The sequence below is a fragment of the Sesamum indicum genome, linkage group LG9, assembly GCF_026168435.1.
Source record: "Sesamum indicum cultivar Baizhima isolate 11 linkage group LG9, ASM2616843v1, whole genome shotgun sequence".
In the NCBI taxonomy this organism is placed as follows: domain Eukaryota; kingdom Viridiplantae; phylum Streptophyta; class Magnoliopsida; order Lamiales; family Pedaliaceae; genus Sesamum; species Sesamum indicum.
Window position 1 is genome coordinate 2,850,877 of NC_142665.1, and position 27,751 is coordinate 2,878,627.

General features: G+C 35.5%; 3 protein-coding genes and 1 non-coding gene across 5 annotated transcripts; 1 reads left to right on the forward strand and 3 right to left on the reverse strand.

Moving 5' to 3' along the window:
• Positions 1-121: 121 nt before the first annotated feature.
• On the reverse strand, positions 122-3,473 carry HERK1 (hercules receptor kinase 1). Its single transcript, XM_011091096.3, has one exon. The coding sequence runs from the start codon at positions 2,935-2,937 to the stop codon at positions 430-432; it is 2,508 nt and encodes an 835-aa protein (XP_011089398.1). The 5' UTR covers positions 2,938-3,473; the 3' UTR covers positions 122-429.
• Positions 3,474-6,453: 2,980 nt separating this feature from the next.
• On the forward strand, positions 6,454-14,585 carry LOC105170364 (putative NOT transcription complex subunit VIP2). 2 transcript variants are annotated; one of them, XM_011091098.3, is made up of 14 exons: positions 6,454-6,741; positions 7,681-7,821; positions 9,035-9,143; positions 9,217-9,395; positions 9,629-10,010; positions 10,785-10,994; positions 11,103-11,198; positions 12,232-12,320; positions 12,402-12,587; positions 13,115-13,540; positions 13,623-13,675; positions 13,761-13,802; positions 13,988-14,132; positions 14,237-14,585. In XM_011091098.3, exons 2-14 carry the CDS (start codon positions 7,804-7,806, stop codon positions 14,294-14,296), a joined length of 1,995 nt encoding a protein of 664 aa, XP_011089400.1. In that variant the 5' UTR covers positions 6,454-6,741; positions 7,681-7,803; the 3' UTR covers positions 14,297-14,585. The 2 variants fall into 2 exon arrangements, with proteins under 2 accessions (XP_011089400.1, XP_020552189.1); XM_020696530.2 differs by lacking the exons at positions 6,454-6,741; positions 7,681-7,821; positions 9,035-9,143 and having other exon boundaries at positions 9,259-9,395; positions 9,660-10,010.
• LOC148786820 (small nucleolar RNA snoR35) lies at positions 9,063-9,143 on the reverse strand. Its single transcript, XR_016067617.1, has one exon. It is a non-coding gene; the product is annotated as a small nucleolar RNA snoR35 (small nucleolar RNA).
• Positions 14,586-17,548: 2,963 nt separating the features above from the next.
• On the reverse strand, positions 17,549-26,713 carry LOC105170365 (E3 UFM1-protein ligase-like protein). The gene is made up of 20 exons (XM_011091100.3): positions 26,420-26,713; positions 26,010-26,321; positions 25,660-25,926; positions 25,330-25,377; positions 24,778-24,843; positions 24,516-24,619; positions 23,094-23,187; positions 22,955-23,011; positions 21,258-21,702; positions 21,025-21,179; positions 20,658-20,723; positions 20,507-20,575; positions 20,326-20,418; positions 20,176-20,241; positions 20,054-20,100; positions 19,913-19,976; positions 18,868-18,945; positions 18,713-18,775; positions 17,944-18,036; positions 17,549-17,822 (listed from the first exon to the last, which is right to left on the reverse strand). Exons 1-20 carry the CDS (start codon positions 26,591-26,593, stop codon positions 17,724-17,726), a joined length of 2,460 nt encoding a protein of 819 aa, XP_011089402.1. The 5' UTR covers positions 26,594-26,713; the 3' UTR covers positions 17,549-17,723.
• Between the last annotated feature and the right edge of the window lie 1,038 nt (positions 26,714-27,751).

Here is a 27,751-nt window from a genome sequence, read left to right on the forward strand (position 1 = left end):
TATTAAATGAGTAACCATCTCCCATAACATATACCTCAAAGCAGCCGTTTCGGATACACATATTAGAAGAGTGATGAAAACAAAAGATTGTTAGCTGTTAATGAGAAAATCCAAACTCAAATAGCAATAAAAAGATTTCATCAAAGTATTCAATGCAACACAAAATTTCCATTCTGCATCTACCATATATGATTGATGATCAACCACAGAATCACAACCATACAACACAATAACTTACATGGATTGATGTATATCACTTGAAATGAAACTAAGTCGAAATACAGCTCCACAGTAACTCAGCAAGCTATGGAAACAAAGCAAGTTACAAGAAAAAGAATTCAATCTTCATATGATTGATGATCAAACATAGCAGCAACGCAAGAAAAGCCAGAAAGTATGATATGTATATATACCTGCTTGTGCATGAAATCATCTACCCTCGGATTTTACCAGTTGTGAGAAGACTCTACTCATAGAAACACCCGACAAATCATCCACACTTGATGTTTCGAATCCAGCAACAGAATTGCTTGTGTCGACATTATTGAACTCACCGACTTGTGGAGAGAGCTGGCCGATGACGTTGGTGCTGTTTTCCTCAGGATCATTGTGCACCACTGCTTCTTGAAGTTGAAGCGCGTACTCGAGATTCCACAAGACGTCTCCCATGGAGGGCCTATCAACCCCAAAATCAGCCAAGCATTTCTCTGCTGTTTCTCCATACTTTCTGAGGGAATCGGGTTTTATTTTTCCTGCAAGATTAGGATCTATGATTTGATCTAGCTGACCCTTCTTCTGCCACTTCATCGCCCATTCAGCTAAGTTGACCATTTCCCGAGGAAGAGATGGATCTATCACAGGCCTGGCACAAAGAACTTCAAACAACACGACACCAAATGAATAAACATCTGATTTTTCTGTCAGCTGTTGCCTTCTGAAATACTCTGGATCTAGGTAACCGAAACTGCCTTTAACGGCAGTACTAACATGGGTTTGATCAATCTCGGGGCCAGTTTTGGAAAGACCAAAATCAGCAACCTTAGCCATAAGATTCTCATCGAGCAATATGTTTGCTGACTTCACATCCCGATGAATAACGGCTTTGGCGTAGCCGGTGTGAAGATAGTGCAGTCCTCTTGCTGCTCCAATGCATATCTCGAGTCTCTCCTTCCAACCTAAACTGGGAAGATTAGATCCGTAGAGATGACTCTTGAGGGTGCCATTTTCCATGTATTCGTAAACTAGAATCATCTCATTCTTTTCATCGCAGTAGCCAATTAGAGAAACCAAGTGGCGATGACGGAATTGCGAAAGCATTTCAATTTCAGTTCTGAATTCTGCTAGGCCTTGTTGGGACTTAGGATTCCCTCTCTTAACAGCTACTTTTGTACCATCATTTAGAACCCCCTTGTAGACCTTCCCAAAGCCACCAATTCCAATTACCCAACTTTCATCAAAGTTGTTAGTCGCTTCTTGAACTGCTGCGAACGGGATGCGATAGCTCAAGTTAGAATTGATACTACCCGTTGTCGCAGTTGAATATTTACTGCCCATAGTGTGAGAGGTTCCACCATTAATGGATATAGGAATCCAGGTTTTTGAATGGGCGAGTTGTTCTTGTTTCCTTCTTCTGTGCACAAAAAATAGAACTCCAACCACTATCAAAGCAAGCGACACCCCAACACTTATACCCACAATCATTCCGACATTCTTCTTGGAGCGTGGAAATCTAGGAAGGATTGACTCCCCAGCTAGGCTGTCCTTAGAATTGTTCATTTTCATGATCTCCAACCCATTGAGAATGGCATCAGGGTAAGCACTTCTAGGAGATGGACCGATACTTACGGTCAGGTTATTTCTATCCATTGTTGGGGTAACAAAATCCATATAATATGCAGTAGCCAAACGCCCGAAAAATTTTGCACTAAGTTCAAGATCTGGAGCAACAAGAAATGTACCAATGTAAACATTAAAGACGAGCTGATTAGCTGATGTACTCACAATGTCACAGAAGTGCAACCGGATTAAGTACTGAAAGCCTGGTTCCACTTTAAATCCCCATGTCACATTAAAGTTGCTATTGGGATCATCCGCAGAATTCATCCTCGTGCACGTCCCGTATACTGTTTGTGGAGCAGTATCTGAAGTTGCACCACCTTGAGGATACCGAACAGCTGGAATGTTGGACGCATTAGTTGCAACGTTTGATTGCAACAAGAAACTACTATCAGACACCCAGGTTCGACCCAAAGTATCGTTCACTGGCGACACCAACGGTCCACCCATATTTACCCTAGCAACTGTCTCTAGAGCCTGAGTTACCAATCCATTAAAAGTCCCAGGTGGATTGAAAAGAGGGGCATCATGATCTATCAGGGCATCTGGTACCGAGACAACTTCCATTGCATTAACATATGCAAATGAATTAGCCTTAGGGGAAAATGTGATCACCAGGTCTCCACTCCCCACATTCACTGAATATTCTCTAACAGAAGCATTTCTGGGGCTAAAATCGCTAAGCAGAGTAGTCTTCTGGGAGAACACAGAGAAACTAGCAGAGTTCATATCATAACTCTGGTAAACAAACGGATAAAAGTACAGGCGAATCCAATGTCTCCCACCCTGCTTAATAGAAAATGTATACCTAGACGGCCCCGTAAAAATTCTAGCAGTACTAAACAGCTGGGAATTCTCAGACGGTGTTATAGAATTCAATTTGCTATCGGCCAAAATGTCTTGTGGAGTTGAAAGTAATCTGGAAGCTGATTTATCAGCCACATAAGTAACATTACCCACAACAACATCACTGGACGATCCACAGTTTATATAATACTGATCAACAGGATCAAACCCTCTAGAACAACATGCCAGATTCAATACCAACAACACCCAGATTGAAAACCTCAAAACCCCACAGTCCATCATCACAAAACGCATAGAGATTGCACCTTTGAGCTTAAACAACAGCACAACAACAAAAGACTATATGTATATTTGCATAAAATAAAACACATTCATTACAGAAAACTGAGAAAATAGAGGGAAAATCTAGCACCTTAGAGATCAAACAAGCTCCAAGAGAGAGAAAATGAGAGAGACCCAGATCTGTCTTGGGCAGGAAAATTCCTATTCTTGGACGAAAACAACAAAAAGACCCAAACAACAAAAATTTGTGCCGAACAGCCAAGAAAATCTGGCAAAGCAACAACCTGGCAGGAGCAATATTTTATCCACCCCAGATACACACTGATGCAAATACACTTTCTCTCAAACGACAGTTGGGAACAAGATTAAGAAAGTCAGACGGCACACACAAACACACACACACACGCGTATTAGGTTGGAGAGGTGTTGACCTTCTTCTGGGGGAAGAGGTGATGGAAAAGGGTAATTGAAAAATGGAGGAGAAGAGATAGCAAAGACTCGAGGGGTTTGGTTTGACAGTGAGGGGTAGAGTGGGGAAGTATGGAAGTTACAGACAGCATTTACTCTCAAGAGTTATTATTGCATGTGGAGGAGGAAAAAGGAGAGTATTAATTACAAAACCCCAACTAAAAAAAATCAATTAATGTAAATAATTCAGGTAATTATATATATATATATATATAAAAAAAATAAATAAAATTGAGAAGATTGGTCAATTTGAAAAAAAAAAGGAAAAAGAAAATTGATTAGTAGTTTAAAATAATTCTAAAATATAAAATATGAATAATTACACGTCCTCTAAAATTTATATAATTACACATAAACCCCTAACAAAAATTTATATACAGTGCTCTTGACATCAAAGAAGTCTATTTATTAGAGTTTATGTGTAATACCTCAAATTTTAAGTGAGAGTTTATAATTATCCCCATAAAGTACTCTTTTACCAAACGCTATGTTTGTTCCTTTTTATTATTTAATTCAATATCTTTTTTATGATTAAAAAAAATAAATAGTAAAGTAGTTCACCAACAAATTCAAAATTAGTAATTAATTGAGGGGTGGCTAAGTAAGTTTGGGCAAATACAGTAGTTACTTCAAATTGAATTATAATATGTCTCACAATCGTAAAAGTGTAAGTTTTAATTCCATAAATTTAGATGCACGTCTATTTTTATAATAATTTCTTATTTTTTCTTTCTCATTTGATGTATTCGTTAATTTAAATTATTAATATTTAAATTTAAATGTATCAAATAATGAAAGGAATAGCTAATTGAATAAAAAAGAAAAGCATGGATTTAAATAAGATTTAGTTTCCCTAATAAACATAATTGAGAAAGAGAGGTTAGTTGAGTGGAGCATCAATCAGTTTTCACCATGTAATTTGTTTAAGTAATGTTGTGTATGATATTTTGTCTCATCCAATAGGGTGTATGCACCTACAATAATCACATAAAAATGGTCTTATTTCACTCTTCATCTACCTATTAATTATACTTCTCAGTTTCGTGTCTCGATTATTTTTTTATTTTAATCATTTATTATTGCTGCTGCTACAATTAAAAAAAAAAGCGGTTAATTATATATTTATATAATATTTTCAGAAATTAAATAATTAAGAATATACCAATATCATATAAAATCATGATATAAACAAAAAATAAATCGATTACAAGTACAATCATTTCTATAGACATTAATATTTAAGAAAGACTATTACAATAATTATATCCTACTGAATAACACTTATTATTACAGTAGATCACAACTCCTACTATACAATAAACCAGCTCCTAATATACAATAGGTAATATATAAGCACTAGTTCAGAAATATATATATATATATATATCTTAGGACTTTTTTATATGTCTTGCGTGAATTCTATGTTGAGAGTATGATACGTAATTAAATAGTTGGAGATATCAAACAAATAATTGAAATTTGAATACGACTTATGCGTAATTTTATACACACCCTATTTCTCTTTCTAATCAGTGATATGAGGTGGGCGTTATTGAGCTGTGTTGTAGACATCCCAATTGTCCAGTTTTGGATGAAAACGACAATGAGCATATAAAGAAGTACTTAATTCCGAAAGTGACGGCCAAATTGTTGTATTGAAATAATTGTCAAACTTTTTCTTAATATATGAAATAAAACGAAATTGAAGTTAGGTCGTAGTGGCGAATTGGGTAATAACATTACTACTAATAAATTGATCAACATGATCAAGAGGAATGGGTCAAATTCATTCAAATACACTATCCCACCATCTTGTTATGTTTTTTATTTTTTATTTTTAGGTATGATCAATGCACTATTATTAATTGACTTAATTTCTCTAATTGAGCTAAGCCCCGTTCACTTCTTATTATGTTATTGAGGGCTCTTTATTACATTATGAATTTCAATCATCAACGAATAATACATATTACTTATTAATGTTAAATATGTACAATTAACTAATAATTGTTATTAAAACCAACCAATACTTATACTTTAGTGAGAATAATTCATGTGATTTCAGTTTCACCATTTAATTAGCTAAGCCTCATTTAGGATTTAACTATTTGTTGAATGACTAAAATTTCACCTATCAAAATCATCGGCAGGACGGAACCAATGATTTCTTAATTTAGTGATTAAATTTGAGATCCCATGATTTAATTCAAAGATAATCAGGAAAAAGAGGCGGTGGAGGGGATTCGAGGAAACGACGGGAAAAACCCAAAGAGACAAAGAAAGAAAGAGAAGACGACTGTTGGAGCCTGAAAATTAGGATTAGGGTTATGAGAGAAGTTAGAGAGAGACGTGTATTTAAAAGAAATCAGATAGGGTCAAATTTAATGGGTTGGGTAGCCCAAAATGGAGTGGGCTAAGTAGTCTTCTAGTGAAATGGGCCAAGACCATTTCGTTTGGGCCACACATTTATTTACAACTGCAAGTATGCTAAAAATATCAATAAATCAACAATCTTGCAAGTAAGAAAATGAAGTTCCACATAAGCTACAAAAGTATGCATGACAAAATCTCAAGATCTATTGTTTTTGTATAGCAAAATCAATACATTTTAAAGTTTATTTGAGCATGGACAAACCAAAGAGAAGTAACAAAAACTTGATATGATCATAAACAAGCCAAGTAAAAGACAAATAACACAAATGAGCCTTTCTCTTTAGAATGTATGCAAAATTCCTGTTTTATAAATTTCAGTTGGTGGAAACCAACTATTACTTTTAATGAAAGTATAGAATATTTTTTTTTCTTAAAGATAACTTAAAAAATAAAAATTATTATTATCGAAAACGGGCCTTCATGTAGTAAATAATTATTATATATAACTTAAATGTTATAAGGAACTTCTAATTTATTTGCTAAATTATAAATGTTATCTTTACTATAATTAAATGAACACAAAACAAATTATACAAATTTTTTAAAAAAAAAATGAATGATAGGGTTAGTAGACGATATGAGAGGTACAAAATATAATTTTAACCTATGCCAGTTTTCTTCTTCTCGCGGCAGAGCAGAATAGCGATTTTACGAGAACCGCGACTTTATCCTTTCACCTGAGTTCCAATTTGGGGGTTGTTCGGACGCTTTTTTGGATTTAATAGTAGCAATTGCTATTTGCAGCAGCTGTGCGCTAATTTGCAGTGTTAAAGTTTCTAGGGGTTTGAGTCCGTTCAATCAATCAATTTTCTTTTTCATTTTTTTCGATTACTATTACTCTCTCGTCTCTGCGACAAACCGACGCTCTCTCCAGAAGTCTAGATTTTTCGCGTATAGATCCGTGTCCTGTTCGGGGTAATTTCTATACTTCATGTTCTCTTCATCTCATGCCTATCCACATACATATATGTAATTACTTGTCTGTTTGTTTGTTCTGTGAAAAATTATTGTTAAGGGTTTAGTTTCCACAATTTGTTGTCTTTCTTTGCTTTTGAAAATTTTTTCTTTTTTGTTTGAATTTTTGGAATGGTAATGGATAAGTGCCCTCTGGATACTTGAGGCTGTTCTCTAAATTGAGTTTGTTTTTTCTTTCTGTTGCTGATTCTGAAGACTAAATTTGACTCCGACTTGTGCCTGTAGTTAATTGGAAGTTACGTGAGAAGAAGAAAACCTCTTTCATTAATTTAAAAAAAAAAACAAAAGAGATGAAAATCCTTTATGCTCCTACCATGTTGATACGATTACACTTTAAAAGCCTTTCCTTTTTTGGTTTTGTTGGTGCTCTTCCGGTCATTAAGCTGCATTGTTGACTAGTGGGTAGTTCTGGAATTGACTTTGATTAGGTCTAGATCACAGGTTTTAGTTTTTTTCCCCTCGTTATCTAGGTTGCGTATGATTGAGAATTGGATCATTTTGTAGTGATATCTTACCGTTGGCTTTTCAAGTGTGTCAGCTTTGTAAAGCAGAAATAGTAGAGGATTTTGCACTTTAGTAATGCTAAAAGTGCTGTGGGTTTAATGAGGAGAAAGCATTAAAGGTGCTATTTGCTTTATTATAAGAGAGTTGATTTACTCGAGTTAATGTTTGGACAACAGATATATGCTTAATTTGCCATAGTTCCTAAATAATTTCACAATTTACTATAAAAGAAGCTTGGTTAATAGAAAAAGAAATTCCAAAATACAATGAGAATGAAGTAAATCTAGCTTGTCTATCTTCTCCTGTGTTCTTCAATCTTCCTGCATATTGTTTTTGATTAGTTTTTATTTGATTGTTTTGTTCTTTCCTTTTCAGATTTTACATAATCACAAAGGAGGCTCCAAGTCCTATAGAATAGCTTTGTGAATTGAAGGAGAGAGAGGAAAGCAGCTGCTTCTGCAGGAAAAGTTCTCTTGATGACATTTTGACATTTTTGCAATGTCAGGGTTGCTCAATGTATTGTCCTGTCTGTTGAAATATTAATCGGCTACATGTAGACTTGAAGAGATAACATTGCTTTTGGCTTTTTGCTTGGAATTTGAATCTGTTAAAATTTTTATATCATGTTTGTTTCATGTTATGCATGTTGTAAGATCTAATTAATTGACTGTGTAATGAATTGGTTTATGATTGACTGCTTATGGTTGACATAACTGATTGGTCTATTAAGCTTATGGCATCTTGATGCTTTTAGTATAAAATTCTCTTGTGCAATTCTACTGATATTATTCTTTTGGGCAAATAGGTTATGCAATATCATGTGTCTCCATAGATATTGTGTGAATCATAGTATGAATGTGGAACTAAGATGTCTTTTGTTAGGCTCTCTGGTGGTGGAATCCTAGGTATTGGAACTGATTAAGCTTGAGTTATTTTTGAAGTAATTGAATATGTAAAAGAGATACAGTGATCTATCTCATGTGGGTTATTCTTGATAAAAAACAACTAAGACTCATCCTTTTGTGAAATTATTCCTGTAAAGGAGGCCGGACTATGCGTTTTTGTGTTAATAAGAAGATGAGACCGGAGGATTTACTTCATCAAATAGTTATGGCATGCATTACTGCTTTTATTATTCAAGGTGTTGAGCATTATGTTTAAACTTTCACTGAAAGTGATCATTGACGATAATTTGTGAGAGTTGGTACTTTATTGGAATCCTGTGATCGATAGTTTAATTGGATTTCAGGATTGGTCTAGTACTGAAGTTTTTCGATTTATGATAGGCATGATATCTATTACACATTGGAGAGAGATACTTTAATTAACATTGATGCATCTACCTGAATTTTGTTGGTTGGCCATAGCTAGTTCTACAAGACCTGAAGGGTCTATAGGAGTGATATGATATCTTAAAATGTCATCTTCATTTTTCTGTACTCTTATGGGTTGTCTTAAAAAAACTATTTTTTGAGGTAAATGGGTGTAAAATGCTGCAATAGCTAAGATGCCATCGACATATAATTTCTGCTTGTTAGTTGTTAGACTCGAAGGATTAACTCCTGTACTGAAGACTCGGTGATGCCTTGGAAACTTTAACTTTCATTGATCTCGCTGCAGTATCTAACTGCTGTCATGTACAAACTTGTTAATGATAGATGGTGGTAAACAGTTCATGACTCGTACAATTTGCCATTGGTATTTGTTAATTCATTCACTCTCACTGCAGTCATCAATAAACGGATCAACTTCAAGTCTTCCGGACAGTACAGGACGCTCATTTTCTTCATCTTTTTCTGCTCAGTCTGGTGCTGGTTCTCCTGTTTTTCATCACACTGGTGAGTTGTTTCTTCTAATGATCACTGTTTGTTTTCTTTCAAATATCTTTAATAGTGAGTTCCTTTCTTACAGGAAATATGCAGGGCCTGCATAATATGCATGGAAATTTCAATGTCCCAAACATGCCTGGTGCACTTGGATCAAGAAGTACAACCATGAATAATGTTCCTCCCAGTGGGGTGCAACAAGGAGCTGGCAACCTTTCTACTGGACGATTTGCATCAAGTAACATCCCAGTTGGTCTTTCTCAGGTGATTTTTTCATCAATAATGATGCATATGACATTTACCATGTGTTAACAGATATGAGTAAAGTTTTGGAAGAAAGAAATCGAAAACAAATAAATAAATCAGTTATATATCAGTAGTGGAGAAACTAGAAAGTTCTGTGATATGTTGACCTTCTATAAGATGTAGTTAATGTTGATGTTATAGATTATACAGTTATTACTAATTCTGAACTACCCGATACACATTGTCTGCAGATATCTCACAGCAGTGCACATGTTCATTCAGGGATGACGAGTAGAGGTGGTATGGGTGTTGTCGGAAACCAAGGATATAGTAGTAGTACAAATGGAGTGGGTGGTTCTATTCCTGGAATTCTCCCAACCTCTGCTGGAATTGGCAATCGGACAACTGTTCCAGGTCTGGGCGTCTCTCCTGTTCTAGGAAACACAGGGCCCCGGATTACAAGCTCGGTGGGGAGTATGGTGGGTGGGGGCAACATTGGCAGAAATATTAGCTCTGGTGGAGGTCTATCAGTCCCTGGACTTGCTTCTCGCCTAAATTTAACTGCCAACAGTGGTTCTGGAAATCTAAACCTGCAAGGACAAAATAGGCTGATTGGCGGTGTACTGCAACAAGGTAACCTACCACGAATTTATAGCTTTTGCTGCTGATCAGTGCCTACAGCATTTACAATGTTTCATCAGAAAGCTTTTTCTTGTTCAATGTCATAAATGCTACTTCAGCTGGCCACTGGTCTTGCTTAATATGTGTACGCATTTTGTTCAGATTACTGTTGTACCCTTAGATATCTTTCCGATTTTGTATGCGCAATCTTGATTTTTATATATAATTAAGTTTACCAGTATGGGAGCTTCGTATCATCTTAACTAAGATGTATACCCACACCGGTACATCTGCATTCCTGATTTGATCTTTCATTTTGCTTTGTGGACGTCATTTGTTTTGTTCAATTTGTACTTCACAGTATTTTATACAGTGGATCTTCCATTGCTATTTCTATTTTTCAGCTTTATTGTTAAAGAATTGTTTTGGCTTGTTATAGATTTCCTTTTGCATCTCTCTTAATCACATGCAATAAAATGGTTGCAATTGTTGACATTAACACAGGTTCTATAAAATGTGAAGGTTATCCCAAGATCATTCCCCCCCGCCCCTCAAAGAAATAATCTCCCACCAGTCTTTATGTATATATTTCTCACCAAAATATTTAGTTTATCTGATTCTTGAGTCATGTTTGATTCTAAGTATGATTTTTTATTAGCTTTAATGTTATGATTGTTGTTATGATCATCTATTATATTTCACAATGAGATGATTGACATATGCTTAGTAATTGTCCTTGCTTGAGGATTGAAGTTCAATAATCATATGGCAGTTTCTGTTATTCAGCTTCTCCACAGGTATTATCAATGTTAGGCAATTCCTTCCCTGCTGGTGGTGGTCATTTATCACAAAACCATGTTCAATCTGTGAATAACCTTTCTAGTATGGGCATCTTGAATGATGTGAATTCCAATGATGGTGCCCCTTTTGATATTAATGATTTCCCTCAGCTGACTAGTCGTCCCAGTTCTTCTGGAGGCCCACAAGGACAACTGGGTAATTAACTAGGCTGCCCTCCGTTTTTTCCATTTCAGTTCACTTCGTGCAAATTTTGTTTGCCCCTCTGTTACCGCTAGGAGATGCATAATACCCCAAATAATGCAGGTTCATTGCGGAAACAAGGTCTTAGCCCTATTGTTCAACAAAATCAAGAGTTCAGCATTCAAAATGAAGATTTTCCAGCCTTACCTGGATTCAAAGGTGCTTTTATCTGTTTATATTTAATTTTTGTGCTTTTTATGCCATTTCCAATAATATCTGGTAATTTAAATTGACAATTTGGTGTCAGAGTAGCTAGGTTTCTCAAAGTTTCCAAAAAACAATTATGTAGAATATGTCGCAAAATGACCATCTTTGGATCTGCTAAGATAAATATCTTTTTATATATAAATAGAGAATATAATGAATTTCTGCAAATTGTTTGTTCTAGTTTTATACAACATGTTCTCCTAGGTTTGCTTGTTACCTCTGTGCTAGGTTCTTCTTGAACTTGGCAACCACAGAATTTTCCTAATCCATCATCTCTTTACTCCTAGATAAGGCAATCTTCTAAGTATGGGCCTTTGTGTGCATTATACTATATTGCGTCACCAGTTATGGTCATCTGTTTTTCAGTTTTTGTACACCAGTTCTATGTCAAACATGGTTTTCTGGAAGGAGCATATCATGGAGAAATTAGGCTAAACAAGATTTTGCTTGAATCAGTATAGATGATTTATTTACTCTACTCTAGGCACCAATCTCACATCCTTTGCATGTCTCACATTTTGTCTAACTAGAACCCATTAGGATTACTATGCAGCTTAGTTGATAAATTGTGGATATATACTGCTCCGATTGTGATAATGGGGCTGTTGTCCGTGCTTTGGGTCGGTCTTCGCAACTTTTCTTTATCATCTGATGGATGGTGTTTTAGATTCTTGTCTTTCTGTTGATTGTCTTATATTCAGATTTCATCATATTAAGCTTGTTTTTAAATTTGGTGGAATCGGACTCATGTTTGTTGCGTGTGATGGAACATAGCTAGTTTTGATGGATGTGGCTTTATATTTCCTTTTTCAGATTAGGAAATTGGGAAAGGTTGATAAATGTTTGTAAAGATTTATCTTGGCTATTATTCTTGCCTTGTTTAGAGAAAACTTTTATGTGTTTAGTGAAGCTATCTGTGTTATTTGTTGCTGCAATTTGTCATTTAGTCTGTTTTGGCATTGACAATGTATTAATCCTTTTGCAGGTGGCAATGCTGATTACTCTATGGACCTACACCAGAAGGAACAACTTCATGATAGTTCTGTTTCTATGATGCAGCCTCAACATTTTTCTGTAAGGGATTCATTGTTGAAAGCTGAAGCATCGACAACTTCTTCTCCAATCTTTCTCAGTCTTTTTGATTTGAAATTGCAGATGGGACGGTCTGCTGGGTTCAATTTGGGGGCAACATACTCATCTCATCGGCCACAGCAGCAACAGCAACATGCTCCACCAGTCAGTGGCAGCGGTGGGCCTTTTTCAAGCTTAAATAACCAAGATCTACTCCATTTACATGGTTCGGAGATGTTTCCATCATCACATTCAAACTATCACTCACAGGTGCCTTAACACCCACTCCAAAATTATTCTTCAAAATTTCTCATTGTTATGATCATTGAAGCTAACTGGAATATGTAAACCACAAATAATCTCTGTTGTCATCATTTGCTTTCTGATGTATGATTTTTCATTTTGTGCATGGGCAACTGTACTATTTTCCCAGTTCCTTTTCTATAAGACACGGGGATAACAAAATTTTGTTGCTTATGAGAGCGAGCTAATAACCCAGCTTTGGAGTGTTTGCTTTCCAGGTGTAGTTGGTTTAAGACCTGAAAGAGGTTTTAAACTTAATAAAAAGTTTCAAGTGTCCACACCCCCTCGCTTTTCAGTTGTGCATTAAGTTTTATAGTTAGGGTGGTTTTATGCATATCACATTCGAAATAAAGCTTGTCTAGACATGCACAATGTGGAACACGAGTTGAGCTTGAGATGGAAAAATTATTCTCGTTTTCTTATATGATTCCTATAGTTGTATTAAATACAATGTAATGCCTAATGCTTAATTCATGTCTTTTGATATGATTCAGAGCAGTGGACCTCTAGGTTTAGGATTGAGACCGCTGAATAGTCCGAGCTCAGTGTCTGGTATAGGGTCGTACGACCAGGTTCTACAGCAATATCAACAGCATCAGAATCAATCACAGTTTCGCCTTCAGCAAATGTCTGCTGTTGGTCAACCTTACAGGGATCAAGGAATGAAGCCCATGCCGGCTGCCCAGGCAGCTTCAGACCCATTTGGTTTGCGTGGTTTGTTGAGTGTGATAAGAATGAGCGATCCTGATTTGACGTCTCTTGCACTTGGAATTGACCTTACTACGCTAGGATTGAACTTGAATTCTACGGAAAATCTCCACAAAACATTTGGTTCCCCCTGGTCAGATGAACCTGCCAAGGGAGATCCAGAATTCACTGTGCCCCAATGTTATTATGCTAAACAACCGCCACCACTAAGTGTGAGCTCTCCCTTTCACAGTTATAGGCTGCTTTATCTTTTTGCTACTTTTTTCTTGCTAAAATGTGTTTGTTTGTCTGCAGCAAGCATACTTCTCAAAGTTCCAACTGGACACACTGTTCTATATTTTTTATAGGTGAGCCTTTTGTTATGCAGGCATAGCTAATTTCACTCGCGTCCTGTAAATATGACATGTTTGTTCTCTTTTTGATCTTATGTAGTATGCCGAAGGATGAAGCGCAACTATATGCCGCAAATGAATTGTATGTTACCTCCATTACCATTACTCATTACTTTTCAACAATCGATTCATGGGCGAGTTTTACGTTTCATGTTGATATCTTTGTGATGCCTGTTGAGTTTTGCTCGACACAGCTTCATGGTTGATTCTTGATTTTGCTGCAAAGAACAGAAGTTTTATTGAGCGTGTTGCACATACTGTTTTCAGGTACAATAGAGGCTGGTTCTATCATAGGGAGCATCGATTGTGGTTTATGAGAGTTGCTAACATGGAGCCTCTTGTAAAGACAAGTGCATACGAAAGAGGTTCTTACATATGTTTTGATCCAAACACATGGGAGACAATTCGCAAGGTCTGTTCCCTTATCGATCTGTTATTCAATTAGTTATGGAATCTGACAGGGTTTAAGTTAAATAATTTATTGATGGCAGCAAAGTAACTATAAAACTTATGCAGGATAATTTTGTTGTCCATTATGACATGTTGGAAAAGAGACCGGCCCTGCCTCAACATTGATGATCTGCTGACTCTGTAAATCTTCAGGTTCAACTCGTCTTTAGGACAGAAACAGGCTGTTTAATTCTTCTCCTGCTTGGCCATTGTAAGCAATCATTGCAGCAATGTTGTCTTTGTTATTAGCTGTTGTAGTCTCTCTGTATCTTTTGCATGGAATTAATTATCGATACGTATTAGGACAGTTTCGTTGTATCTTTCTTTTGCTTATATAGTTTTTTATCAATTACAGAACAAATTGCATTTCAATTTTTTAGAATTAATCTATTTAGATATCTTTATCCTGGATTTACTAATTATCTTAAGCTTTACTCTTCTTCCTATCTAAATTTACCGGAGCAAATGCCTCTATTTTCTGATTTCTGTTATGATGTGTAGCAGCACTAGTTGCAAATTGAGGAAAAAGAGTTCTAGAGTATTTGCAGTTCTTGATAAGTATTGGGGCTATAGATTGGAAAATTGTGTCTAGCATTGTCATCCCCTAGAATGTTGTAATGCAATTTGTATATTGTTGCCTATGGATTTAAATTAATGTGCTGGGATACTATGAGTACAAATTGTGGATTGAATGGTTTATGCATTTCTTTTTTTCAATCAAGAAAAGCAGATTATCTGCTTTTGTCAGTTTCAATCCATCTTAGATGAAATCTTTTTGGTACTCATACGACAGTGAGATGGAAGTTTTTCTTTGAAAAAATATAGAGAAAGGTCTGTATATCCCAATAAGTACCTCACTGCATGGAAAGTCATGATAATCATGAAGATAATATTTGAATATAACATCATAGCCAATAACAATACTATTTTCTTTGGCATGCTTGGTGTTTGTGCTCATGTATGAACTTCACTAAAGAAAGTTACCTGGTGCGAACTACGTGACAGCAGTATGATATAAAAGATGTTATATGTTGCTTATGTACAAAACTGCATAATTCTCTGAAGTGAGAATTATGTCATATGTTTCAGAAAAAAGATTGATATGCTTCCTGAGGAACTTATGAGTCACTGTGCAAAGGGGGGAATGATCAAAATGTTGAATTTTAAGAAAAAAGAACTGATGAAACTTGGACAGATGACGCCGTTTTCCATGTATTGATGAGTGAAGTTGGTTAGTCGGACACCAATTGACTTTTTGAAGATTTGGGATAGAAAGAACAAATTATCTCCTACTGATGATTGCATGTACTGATTCCGTTCTGTCAGATTTAAGTTTTTTCTTCTCTTAGTGGTTTGATGGTTTGTTTTAGCAGGTCTGCTGATAATGCGGGGCCCACATGTAGGCCCCTGCATACTATGACTGATTTGGTCATCGGCTAACAATCTCATACTGGAATGCTGTCTTAAGAAAGCAGCAAGCAGAACATAATATAAAATGCATACGCTTCTGTGGTTGAACATTTGGTGCTAGTGGTTATGCATAATGCATCAAGGACTTGCAGAATCTGTGAACCATTTTCTATTGAGAAGTTGCTTGTTGCTCTGCATTTGAACTTATCTGTTGTGAGATGGAAATGTGCAATTCTGAAGTTCTTGAAATACCGGGAATGCCTTAGGATTTGTCTTATGAGTTTTCTGTAATGAGACAAAATAATATCTATAACCCATCACAACATGACTCAATTGTTTCAGAAGGTAAGATCTCATCTGTTATCAAGAGCTGTATCTATGGTTAATCTGTATTTTTTTTGTGTGCTATGGCAGTAGATCTCCTGGTGCTTATTAGTTTAGGTTACTCATTGTTCTGATTTAATTGGCTTTGCGTATAGATTAGAATTGGTTTAGTTTCTGTGAAATTTATATTTCAAATATAGCTTATGAATTCAAACAGTTTAGGAGCACTCTTGAAGTGCCTGGAAAGCTTTTTCATCTAACGTCCGGGACATATCTTGTGCATTTTGCTTGCTTCCTGATTTCGTTAGCTATCAAGTGGCTTTAGTTTTAGTTCAGTTTCCTTTGTGCAGTTCATAATCAAATAGCTGTTGTTGGTAAGATCCAAATAAACAGGCATCATAACCTTTGAGCATCAGCAGTAGTCGTCATTGTTTTCCTATCCACTTCCCAATGATAGTTTTTCTGTGGTATGACTGACAAGTATACATTTAGTCTTTGTACAATATATGCGGTTTTCTGAAATAGCAGTCCTCGCCATGTAATGCTAATGAAAAATGTTGTTATTATTTCATGTTGAATTAGAGGAATGTACTCGTATACTCAAATTTGTTTACTCAGCTCAATGCTCAAATTCGTCTACTTAGTTGAATTAGTACAGTAAATAGATTAGGTTTACTTAATACTCCGCCTTTGTATTATCGTTTTAGTTCGCATTTTGTGTATGACTTTTTTTAAGTATTGATTTTTTGAAGAGTCACTGTAGTTCTCCATCTCTAAGCGATAAGGTGATTTTATGTTCATAAAGTATACTAATAGTTGTAATATTTAAAATATTGTTATACTACTAAAATCAATTTATATAAAATGTAATAATCTTAGAGATGAAAAACAATATCAAATTATTAAATTATTCAATTGGTACTGATGTTTGAACTAGTTAAATCATTCCTTTATACCTTCTGTATCAGTTCCACTTCCGGCCAAAATCCGAAATATATCAAACTCTCTTGACCTGTAAAAGGGCATAGCACTTAACAGATTCTACCTTATATCCGAAGTGCGCACAAATATCAGACCCCTATAGTTGTGCATACCACGCTTTGGTACAATTCGTGATTCAATCCCACCTTTTACCACATTAAAGTGCCAAGATATTACTATTAGCACGGGAAAGGAGATCTATTTACATGCACATTACAAAGAGAGCAAGATGGCTGGTAACTATACGGCAAATCATTTACAAATTTTCATCAAACAACCTACCATCTATGCAGATTGTGTCTCAGAGCCTAAAATGAAGATTGCTAAGACAACAAAAGATTATGGTACGGAACCAACAAGAACGGAATTTTAATCGGCAACATACTAACAAAATTCATTCTGCATGTAGGTTTGCAGGGGCTCAATATATCAAATCAACTTAAGACACCGAAACAACAGTATACTGAGCTGAGTGTTAAAAGAACGTCCTCACAAACATTTAATGAATGAAAACAACTGTGGCAGAGTTTATGCTTTCTAATGCTCTGAGTAAAAGAATTGAGGAATTCAAAGTATCATTGCACAAGCTTCCGTTTTCTTGGAGTCTCTTGTGATTCAGAAGTTCCGTTCGTTTATCCATTTGCAGAAAGATGGTAATAAATGTTACTTGTAAACGGCATGCGATTTGCTCCTCAAGAGAGCAAAAAGATGTCAAACATTTTTTCATCAAAGGATCAGATGTTTTAACATTTTTTTAGAAGTCTAAACGAATAAATAATGTATGTACTTTCCACCTATCAAAGTCTACCTGAGGGAACTAGATCTATGCAAGTCAAGATTACGAGCTGCTACCTAACACCAAGCTCTTCAACGCTGGCATTGAACTCTCGAGGAGCTCCCTCTTGCTCAAAATTCTATTTGATGTACAATCTTCTTCCTAAAGAAAATGCAGGGTTCAAATATATTACTGACAGAATCAAAACGTCACTCAACTTCTAATATTAATAAGATCTGGACTTGCCAAATAAAGGAAAAGAAATATCATAATGTTAACTCACATTGCCAGTTCCAGCAGATATTAGAGACAGTAGGGTCACTGCAGCACTTTGATAATCGGCTAAAGTCTTGAATGCTATATCATCCAATTTGTCCTATAAATGGAAGCAATGTGAGGGGCCAGATCTCAACACTTATGATTTAGTAATACCGTGATGAAAAATTGCACAGAACAGCAAATCAAGTAAGACACCCCCAAGTCTTTCTTCACATATAACTCTTCATCAAAGAGTGGTTTAAAGCGAAAGTAATCCATTTGGGCAACCACATGGTGGAAAACATCTAATAATGGGAGCCAGTAAAATGGGAACAGAGTCAGAACACCAGACTAATGGCATGGAATTGTCATCATCCAACTGATGTGTGTGGCACACCAGTTGTGTGCAATTAATTTAAAACTTACTTTCTTTGAAATATATATTTTAATTAAATAAACAAAACATAATAAAAAGATGGAAGTTGAGAGGGAGAGAGAGAGAGATGGAGGTTGAGACAAGAAAAAGAAAACTGCTGGAATAATTTTCTAAAAAAAGTGATGCACCAAAGAAACTTGAGACACCACCTCTTTAGGTGCTCTTCACAATTGTAATAAGGTATAAATACTAGACAAATGAAACTCTGAGTTTTATACTATATCCTGAGATGAAACCCTAAATCAACAGGTGTAACCATACAGTCTGTCATATCTCAATTTCATATGACTAATTTAACGAGCAGTAAAGAACAGTAGTTCTTTTCTTTCTCTTGGGGATCAAAAATAAAAATTCGCACCTTTAACTTAGCAACAGCAACTGAAATAGCCCTGCCAGGAGCTTGAAGAGCTTTTCCATGTACCTGCAAGAAAAGATAAACAAATTTAGGAGACAGACCTAGAAACTGATCCGAGCTCTCATCCATTGAAACACATATAAAAGAACAAAGCTAACCTGGACATATAATAAAGAAACAACTTTCGGCAGAAGGGAGACAGGATCAGTTTCAGCAGAAATTTGAGACGTCAAATCCTGAAAAATTGAAGATATAGGCATCATGTCAAAATACAACAGAGCAAGAAATTATCCCCAATCATCTGTTCACACATTCAGACGACCATAAGTATTAGACCAATAATTACGGAAAGAGAACGAATCCAGGGGAGTCCAGGAGACTAAAATATCTGACAGTCTCTTTCTTCTAGGAGATCACTTATACATCATGATCCCAACGAGAGACACAAGAGCTATAGACAATGATTTTAATATCTTAATCAGGGAATGCATATATAACAAGAACATGAGATGCAGACTTCCAATATCTAACAATTTAGATACACATATGCAGATACATGGCATTTTACCCCTCTATGTTTCTGCAGAAGGGGCATATGAACCTTGTGATTCTCAAACAGGCACATAGGATTGTTTTCAAGAAAATGGCAGGTAACACCCAACTCAATTTTATCATAAATTGGAGACCATCTTACCCTTAAAGAAGCGTTAACAAATTCATTACTTTATTTCATGGTTCATGATCATTTGGAGTAATACTACTTAATTATCTGTAGAAAATACTGAGAACGAAATCGAGCGGCTTCTTGGAGTTTAATATGTTCGTGTAGTATCATATAATTTGAAATTTTCCTTGTCAGGTTTCTATCACTGACATTATATGAAATAAAACCTTAAAGTTTATATATTATATTTACATTTAATTTATTTAAATTGTTTTGAATAAATATATGAATGTTACCAAAAGAATATCTTTTCACATATTTTGAAATAATAAAACATGGTTAATAAATATATATTCTACATGTGCATGTTCAATTATATTATTCAATATTTTTGGAAAGACAAAAGCATGACAAAAAATAGATATTTCCATCTTATAAATACAAGGGTAAGTCAGTCAGTTTACAATTCAATAAGTCAAAAAAGTTTGACTTGGGATAATAAACCCCTTTCAATCAGTAAAATAGAGGCATGATGATACCTTACGATATGAATGCAGAAGAGTCCTCTCCAACTTCTTATCAAGTTTTTTGAGCATTAACCCGCTGAAGAAAAAATGCAAACAAAATAAGTTTTATGTGTAAATGCTTGAAATTGCTTAACATCACGACACGTTCTTTACCTTTCCTCTGCAAATTCTCTTACTGCATTCATAAATGATTCCACCCTCTGCCATTAGAAAATTAGCAAACCAAGCCTGTCAAATGGCTCATGTATATGGCTTATACAAGGGATTGCACTGACCTTCCCCTCCAAGGTTTCAACTAGCCCGACTGCTTTGACTGACAAAGGTCCAGGAATACCCTTTGCCTGTAGACAAAGAAAAATGAGATTAGAAATCCAGAGTGTGGATGAGAAAAAGGGTGGCGGGAGCTTCTGTATTAAAAGATTTACCAAGGAAATTCTATCTGCCAAGCTCATTGATGCAGATTCAGTATTTTGAGATTCCTCAACTTGAACTCCATTCCTCAATTTGTTGTGTATGTCCTGCACAGAACACTTGAATATCAGACCTAGAATGACGACCATTTCATGCTCAAAAGCCCAAAGGACAGTGTGTACTCTGCATCCTTACCAGATTAACTAAGAGAGCATCCACAATTGGGGTCGCTGCAGTTCGTAACAAATGTTTGTGTAAAAGAACCTATAAAGGCAAACAAACTGCTCCTTTAAGTATATGTTATCATAAAATCACATTAAAACCAAAACTACAGTACAAAACTTACTGCAGTTGACTGGTCATCTTCAAATAAATCTAGTGCCTTTTCATATAGTTGAATATTGAAGAATCCCTGGATCAAAAGATGTTATTAATTCAAAACAATTTGTATCTCTATTCAGAAGAATATACAATTTCAGCAAAACAAAATCAAACATGAGGGGAGAACATAACATTGGATAACTACTGATTATGTGAAGAGCAGAAGGTTACATCAGATCATCAATATCATTTAGGCAGCAATGGTAAATCCTGGAAATATACTGCTGCATCTTATCATTGGATATAGACAATTATCTTCCTCAATTTGGATACTTTAATATAGCAAAACATGTTAAGGATCTGAAGAAACAAAATGAGATATCTGTCATTACCTCATCAAGCTTCCGTTGTAAATTGTCAAAAACACGTTTCATTTTCTGAGCATTCTCTGTAAAAGCAGCCTTTCTTCTTTCCATCCATGAATTTAGCAGCATGGGTTTCAAGTAGTTTGCCAGAGGTGCAAGAACTGTCTCAGGATCCTCCATACCTATTTAACATGAGTTTTTGTCAGAAACAGATGAAAATAGAAAGAACAGAGACCTGGAGAAAAGTTGACATAGCACACCTTGCTCTTCTAAGTCCGGGATCAATGACATTATTTTTTGAATTAGTGATTCTTCAGATAGGAAGCCAGGGTCATCCATTCTCTCATTATCTCTTTTACCACCTGACTTTGAATCAGAAACTTGCATAGCTGGGATAACCTTTCCCTTTTTCATCTTCTTCTTAGATTTAGTGCCAGTGGGTTCTTGGGACTCTGGAACACTTTCAGCGCTCCCAGCCTTAGCATTTCCAGTAGCTTTTCCTTTTTTCTTCTTAGATCCTTTCTCTGAAGCTGATTTACTAATAACATTTTGATTATCATATTCACCTGGATCAGCTAGACTGCTGCTATCATCATGTCCGTGCGTGGCATTTTTTTTGGGATGTGAACCTTCAGACAACCCAGCAGTACTGAATCCAGAAACATTTAAGTTCTCCAGCTCTTTCTCAATATTGTCAAATAAATTCTGTAATATGTTAGAGAAAAATATAAAATATATAAGCATCAGTGGGTTACCAAAAGCAATGTTGCACTACCAACTTCATTAGATTCCACATGTTACATTAACCATTTTGTTCAATAATTTCATGCATCACTGAGTATCCAGAAAATGTCAATAATACTATTTTAAAGAATATCCATACGGGAAAATTTAGAACCATTTCCAAAAAGGCTAATGTTTCTGGTTATCTTATAATGACTTTATAAGCTGAGTGTCCATAGGTGATTTCAGGCATATTGCATGTTGTCTTGTGTTTTATTTAATCCTCTGCTCTTGTTGATAGAGCTTTCGCGGGTGCTGCATGTTGAAGGCATGAAGTAGGACTTGGTCAGAAACAATTGATTGAGTAAATAAGTTCCGAGGAGTGACTTAAATCCTAGATTGTTTTGACTCGTTAAGCAGGATCAGGACTTCAATTCATAGCCAAGTAAAAGATGGGGATCCACGATTACAGTTTCTTAATAAGAAATACTCCACCAAGAAACTTCCAAAGATGCTACCGGATGTTCTATATAATGAAGAACTTCCACCTCACTAATGAGGTCAGTCCTCATCATATTATAATGATGTAAAATACAAGTCTAGAAACATCGAATCCCCAGACAACTCTAAAAATCATTAATAGTAGGAGCAGAAGTGTTTCTCGAACCTCTGGACCAAGAGGACTCAATCTGTCTCAATGATGCTATATTGCTTCATAGGTATAATGCTTACAAGATCAAGTCATGTATCTTCAGGCAAATAAACATCTCTACCGTGAACAATGAAATAAAACCTTCCTCCAGCTTACCCAAAAATTGAAAGAGAAAGAAAAAGTCAAAATAATAGGAAACAAAAAAGACAAAGACAGATGAACTGAAACCATCTGGACTAACCGGCCTAACCTAATTTTTTATGGCAAGTAGGACCACAATCAGGTGTCCTATGATGCATATCTAACCTGTCTGATCCTAGCACAAACTTATACAATTCCCAAGCTACAGAGAACTGAAAAAGCCTGCCACAAACTAGAAGTCGTCATAAAGACAAATGAGAAACCTGTTCACAGTCCTGAGCATCTTCAGGAGCTAGAACTTCATATAACATACCTATGCAGAAATACGCACTGTAATTCACGTAAAACTATCAGATAACAACCCCATGAAAACTATCCCTCCCTCTCAAAACTTCAAGAATTCAATCTTTGACTACTTCATCAGATTTTTAAGATACTTACCTTCACCAAGGCATCGCTAAAAACGTAGGATTCCCCCAGCAGCTGTGCTTTACTGGACTGAAACAGAAGACAAGTTATTAGACAGAAAATCATCTGCCAATAAGTAGCCGCAAATAGTGAAAGAATAAGAATGAATCACCTTTAGAGCTTTCTGAACATATGGACACAGTGAAAGAATCTTTGAAGCATCTTGGGGTGTAAAGGATGCTGGTAAAATGGTAAGTGAATCTATCCTGCATTTAATAGAGAAAAGCAGTATATTTTGAACATGCATGTAATGCATACTGGAGCCCAAGGTACAAACAAGCATCAGATGTGCAAAACGTAGAAATATAACCACAAGTCTTGAAGGAAAAGAATACCAAAGGATGGAAATTTCAAGATACTCGTTCAAATGTTTTACGATTTTATAGCAATCCATACTGCTAGTAAATATGCATTCAACACTCAAATTGCTTATCTATTCCATGATTTATTTGCAGTAGTCTCAGAGTTCTAACCGTCAGCATTGCTAATAGAATCTTAAAAATTAGTCTCGGGATTCTAACAATTGGCATTCATAAGAGCCCCTGACCAAATATGTTGTTTGCTGCAAACTATAATCGTAGAACAAAACCAACCTTTAGCCGAAATCTCGACCATGAAAGGTAGAGATAACCACCACAAATCCAAACCACTAAAGTTTTCTATCTACTTTGGCACCACATCTCATTATCCCAAGCCTTTACCATTTTCTGAATATTGGGTGCCAATAGTTATTTTGTGTTCACTGAGATCAAGAATTTTCTGTTACATGTGCGTGCCATGCTGGTAAATATTGATATGAACTTTGCTTCTATTTATCCTAGATTTGAATCTTTAGCAGCACTAGTTGCATCTCTGGAAGGCCTCTGTGGATGCTTTGCTTCACACAAAGCCAGTCACATCGAGCAGATCTAAGAAGATGAATTCTACGCATTTCTATAGTTCAATAAGCAGCTAGACATAGTGATTATAGAGCTGAAGATATTCTGGCACTTTAAAATCTTCAGTAGTACATAGCATCTTGATTTAGTCTCTAGGCAGTCTAACAGACCACCACAGTATCCTAAGTGCCCCGCAGCAAGTCTATAAGGATGTTATATGTTACTGAAGCTATACCTTTAGGCATGTTCATGGTGACATAAGTAAGTCTTTTGGAGCTGAGGTTTAGATTGTTCCAGAATCAAGTGTACTTAATTGCCATGGTGAGCTTCAGAAGCTTGGTAGTTGTACAAAGCATTTAAAATTTCTAACTAAATAAACCAATCTTCGCAAGCATTTGAGATGAACTACGGCCTGTTCATTTCATCTCTGAGTTACTATAGAATGAGCTTCGATAAGTTAATCTCTGTCAAGCCCCATGCAACTCGAGCCAATATAAAGCGATACAACATGCAATGTTCAATCTATGAGTCATGATTAGACTCATTTATGCAAGCAGTAAATACAATTTTTGTTCAATACATTGAACACATTGTGACAACATTAATGAGATTATGCAACAAGTCAATGGAAAAGGAAACATGCATTTGACACTCACCAGCTACCACGTTCAATAGCATCCTCCACGGCAGCATCCAACATTTCAATTAGTGAACCATGTGCAAAGATAGTAGCAAGTGGTTTACCATCAGGATATCTGGACTACATTGATAATTCACAGGCAAGAATTAATTAGATAATTGCCAAATGTACTTGGTCATTTGAGTAAATTTGACTCAGCAAGTGGTGTATGAACTTAAGTTGTTCAAGTCACTCAAAATTAGAGAAGAAAGGGAAAGAACCCAAATAGATTAAGATACCTGCAAAAAATGAATAGGTTGTGGAATTCCAAGTTTGTGGAGAGCATCATAACTTATGAAGGAATTCTGCAGCACCCGGGAAGAAAAAAGTCAAAAACTCCTCAATTGTTCAACTTTTATAATTAATTAAGGACAACTAATAAGCTCAAGACTTTGTGTTTGGGAGCATTCAAGGATAAGGAAAAGTGATTGCTTATATATCCGCCTAGCTTTCTCTCACATTTGGTCTGAAGATTTCAAATTCCAGATGAATCGCATGAATTTTTACAGAGACTTCATCTAGCATACTGGAAAGACTAGAAATTTCTTGGAAAGAGCAAAAATTCTCAGATGTCAAAACAAAAAGGGTAAATCGAAAAGGTGAAGAAGAAAAAGTTTTGAATACCCAAGAATTACTTATTGAATTCCCAAACATATAGAGAAAGGCAAAAGAATCTGCTTCAGATTAACTACAATTAGTGAAACTATTTATATGGACAAACAGACTGAAGTTCAATAATAAAGGTATCCATGTACTAAAAATAGAAGAAGAAAACAAGAGAAGTTCTGCACCTGCGAAAAAAAAGAATCCACACACTCTCTTTGAGCCACAGCAAAGACCTGTCAAATGGCACACATCATAAGTTAGACTTTGTTCCACGGATAGAACATATCAATAAATACCTGGAAATCAATCATAAGTATTATACACAAGAACATAGTCAATACCTTTCACTACACACACTCCATCCAAGACAGAAGAATAGATAAACATCGTCACAATATCAATTGCAGGAGCATAGATTTTCTATGCCGAGTTGGTATACAAACCACATTCAATATGTGAAGCGAAAGTATCACAAAATAATGGAACTTGTCATAAAAAAGAGTCATGTCACATACAGAAGGCGTCCAGTGAACTCCAGCACGAACCGAGCCAAGAATCTCGCCTCCTCTAACCAATCCATTAAATAATGACTGGAAAAAAGAACTCTCAACTGCCACGCCACTGAACCCATCCATATCTTGCAACAAAACCTGCAACGAGCTCCACAGTGCGGACAAATTCATTGGAACAGCAATTCCTCTTGCTGCACCGCGAACCATTGCACTCACACGCGCAACATATGCTGGTGTATACAATTGCCCACCTTCAAGTCTACCCTTCACCTATTCAGAAACCCAAAATAATCACAAACAAAATCCCAACATTTCTAATAACTAAAAATCAAAAGTTCAAAAAAGCACTATACCAAAGTCCCGAGACGGGGTTCTAGGACGGAGACTATTAACTCAGAGCCAACTTGCAGCTGTGCCGCAATTTCTGCCAACGAAATTTGGCTGCATTCCTGGAGCCTCTCATTAATTTCTTCAGAAACGGTGTCCCAATAAGAATTCGAAATTATTTCGCCATTAATCAACATAAGCGATGAATCATCGGACACAACACGCTGCGATTGTTTCTCGACATGGTATAAATCGACCGCTGTTGTGTCCGCTAAATCAATCAAAGATACTCGGCCTCTCTTGTTTATTTCAGAAACTATTTCACTCCTCAATTGCTCCTACCAACACAACCCAAACATGCAGCAACAGAATAAATTAACTTTTGACAGAAAAATGGGTTAAAAAGTATTTTAAATTTATCAGGTGAATCAGTTACCGGAGTGATGTATTCTTTTCCGGAGGTGGTGTGGAGGAGATCGAAGTCGATGATTTGAAGTTCCTGCAGTTTCTGCACCAATTCGACAACGTTTCGCTCGGACAAACGGATGCTTGATTTCGCCTGCTGTGCGAACTCGAACTGCCTCTGCAGTTCCAGCAGTTCCTCATCCATGGCGTCGGCGGTGGCGGCTTTGGGATCGGGGTTGGGTGGTCGTCGTCGTTACCAGGCAAATAACAACAGAAGAACAGTGACTGCCTGACTGGGGATTTTGTTGGGCTAAATTGCATAAAATCCAGTTAAAAACTCAGGGCGGTGAATATACGGATGATATTCTATTTTAATTGTAATTATTATTTTATTTTATTTTTAATTAATAATTATGAGATATTTATGATTTTTATAATTATTATAAATATATATTTGATATTAATAATTATAATTAATTGAAAGTGCATTTTATGTATATATATAATGCAATTCGAGATGCAATAAAAATTTACTGTAGAATTTTTGAACTAATTTTTATTTTGTAGGTGATTACATTAATAGATTAATTTATAAGTTTACGTATGTGTTAGACCAATTTAAACTGTTTTTACAATTCAATATTTACTATTCTTAAAAAATTGCAGCCCAAATCCAATCTGAAAATCATCAAATTCGTACATTACATTCTAATTAGATCGTAATGAGTTTTGCCGTCTTTAGTGTATTGATACTTTATAGTTCGTAGAATCATTTCACCTATAAAATTAAATAAATTTTAAGTTTTAATTGTTCCAAATACATAATATATATAGTATCAAAATGTATTATAGGAACACAAAACAAAATTTACATACCAAATAAATTGACGATATTAAGGTAGTGGTTTGATTGTTTGGTAGATAAAAAACGCATTTTACTTTTTGAATATAAAGTCGACTCTTATGTGAAAGGTGCTAATGGAAATAATTATCTATGATTTATTTAATATGTTGAATATATTTGATTTAATGATAGAAATATGCAATTTAGTACGTTTTATTATATATCTAATATTGGATTAGAAAGAACATGCTTAGGAAAGAGGTAGAAAATATTGATTGAATTGGATAAACACTTATATACATAGCTTTGCACAGTTATGTATTTATTTAAACAATAATAAGAATAAATACAGGAAAATAGTAATCTTAAAGGTATGTTACTTTTATTTTGAATTACATTATATAAGAACTTATTGCAATAGTATATTATTGTCTATTAATTTAATTTGTGCATCATTAAACTTGTAAAAAATTGTAGCATATTATTGCTTCTGCTGCTGTTGTTGTTGTTAATAATAAT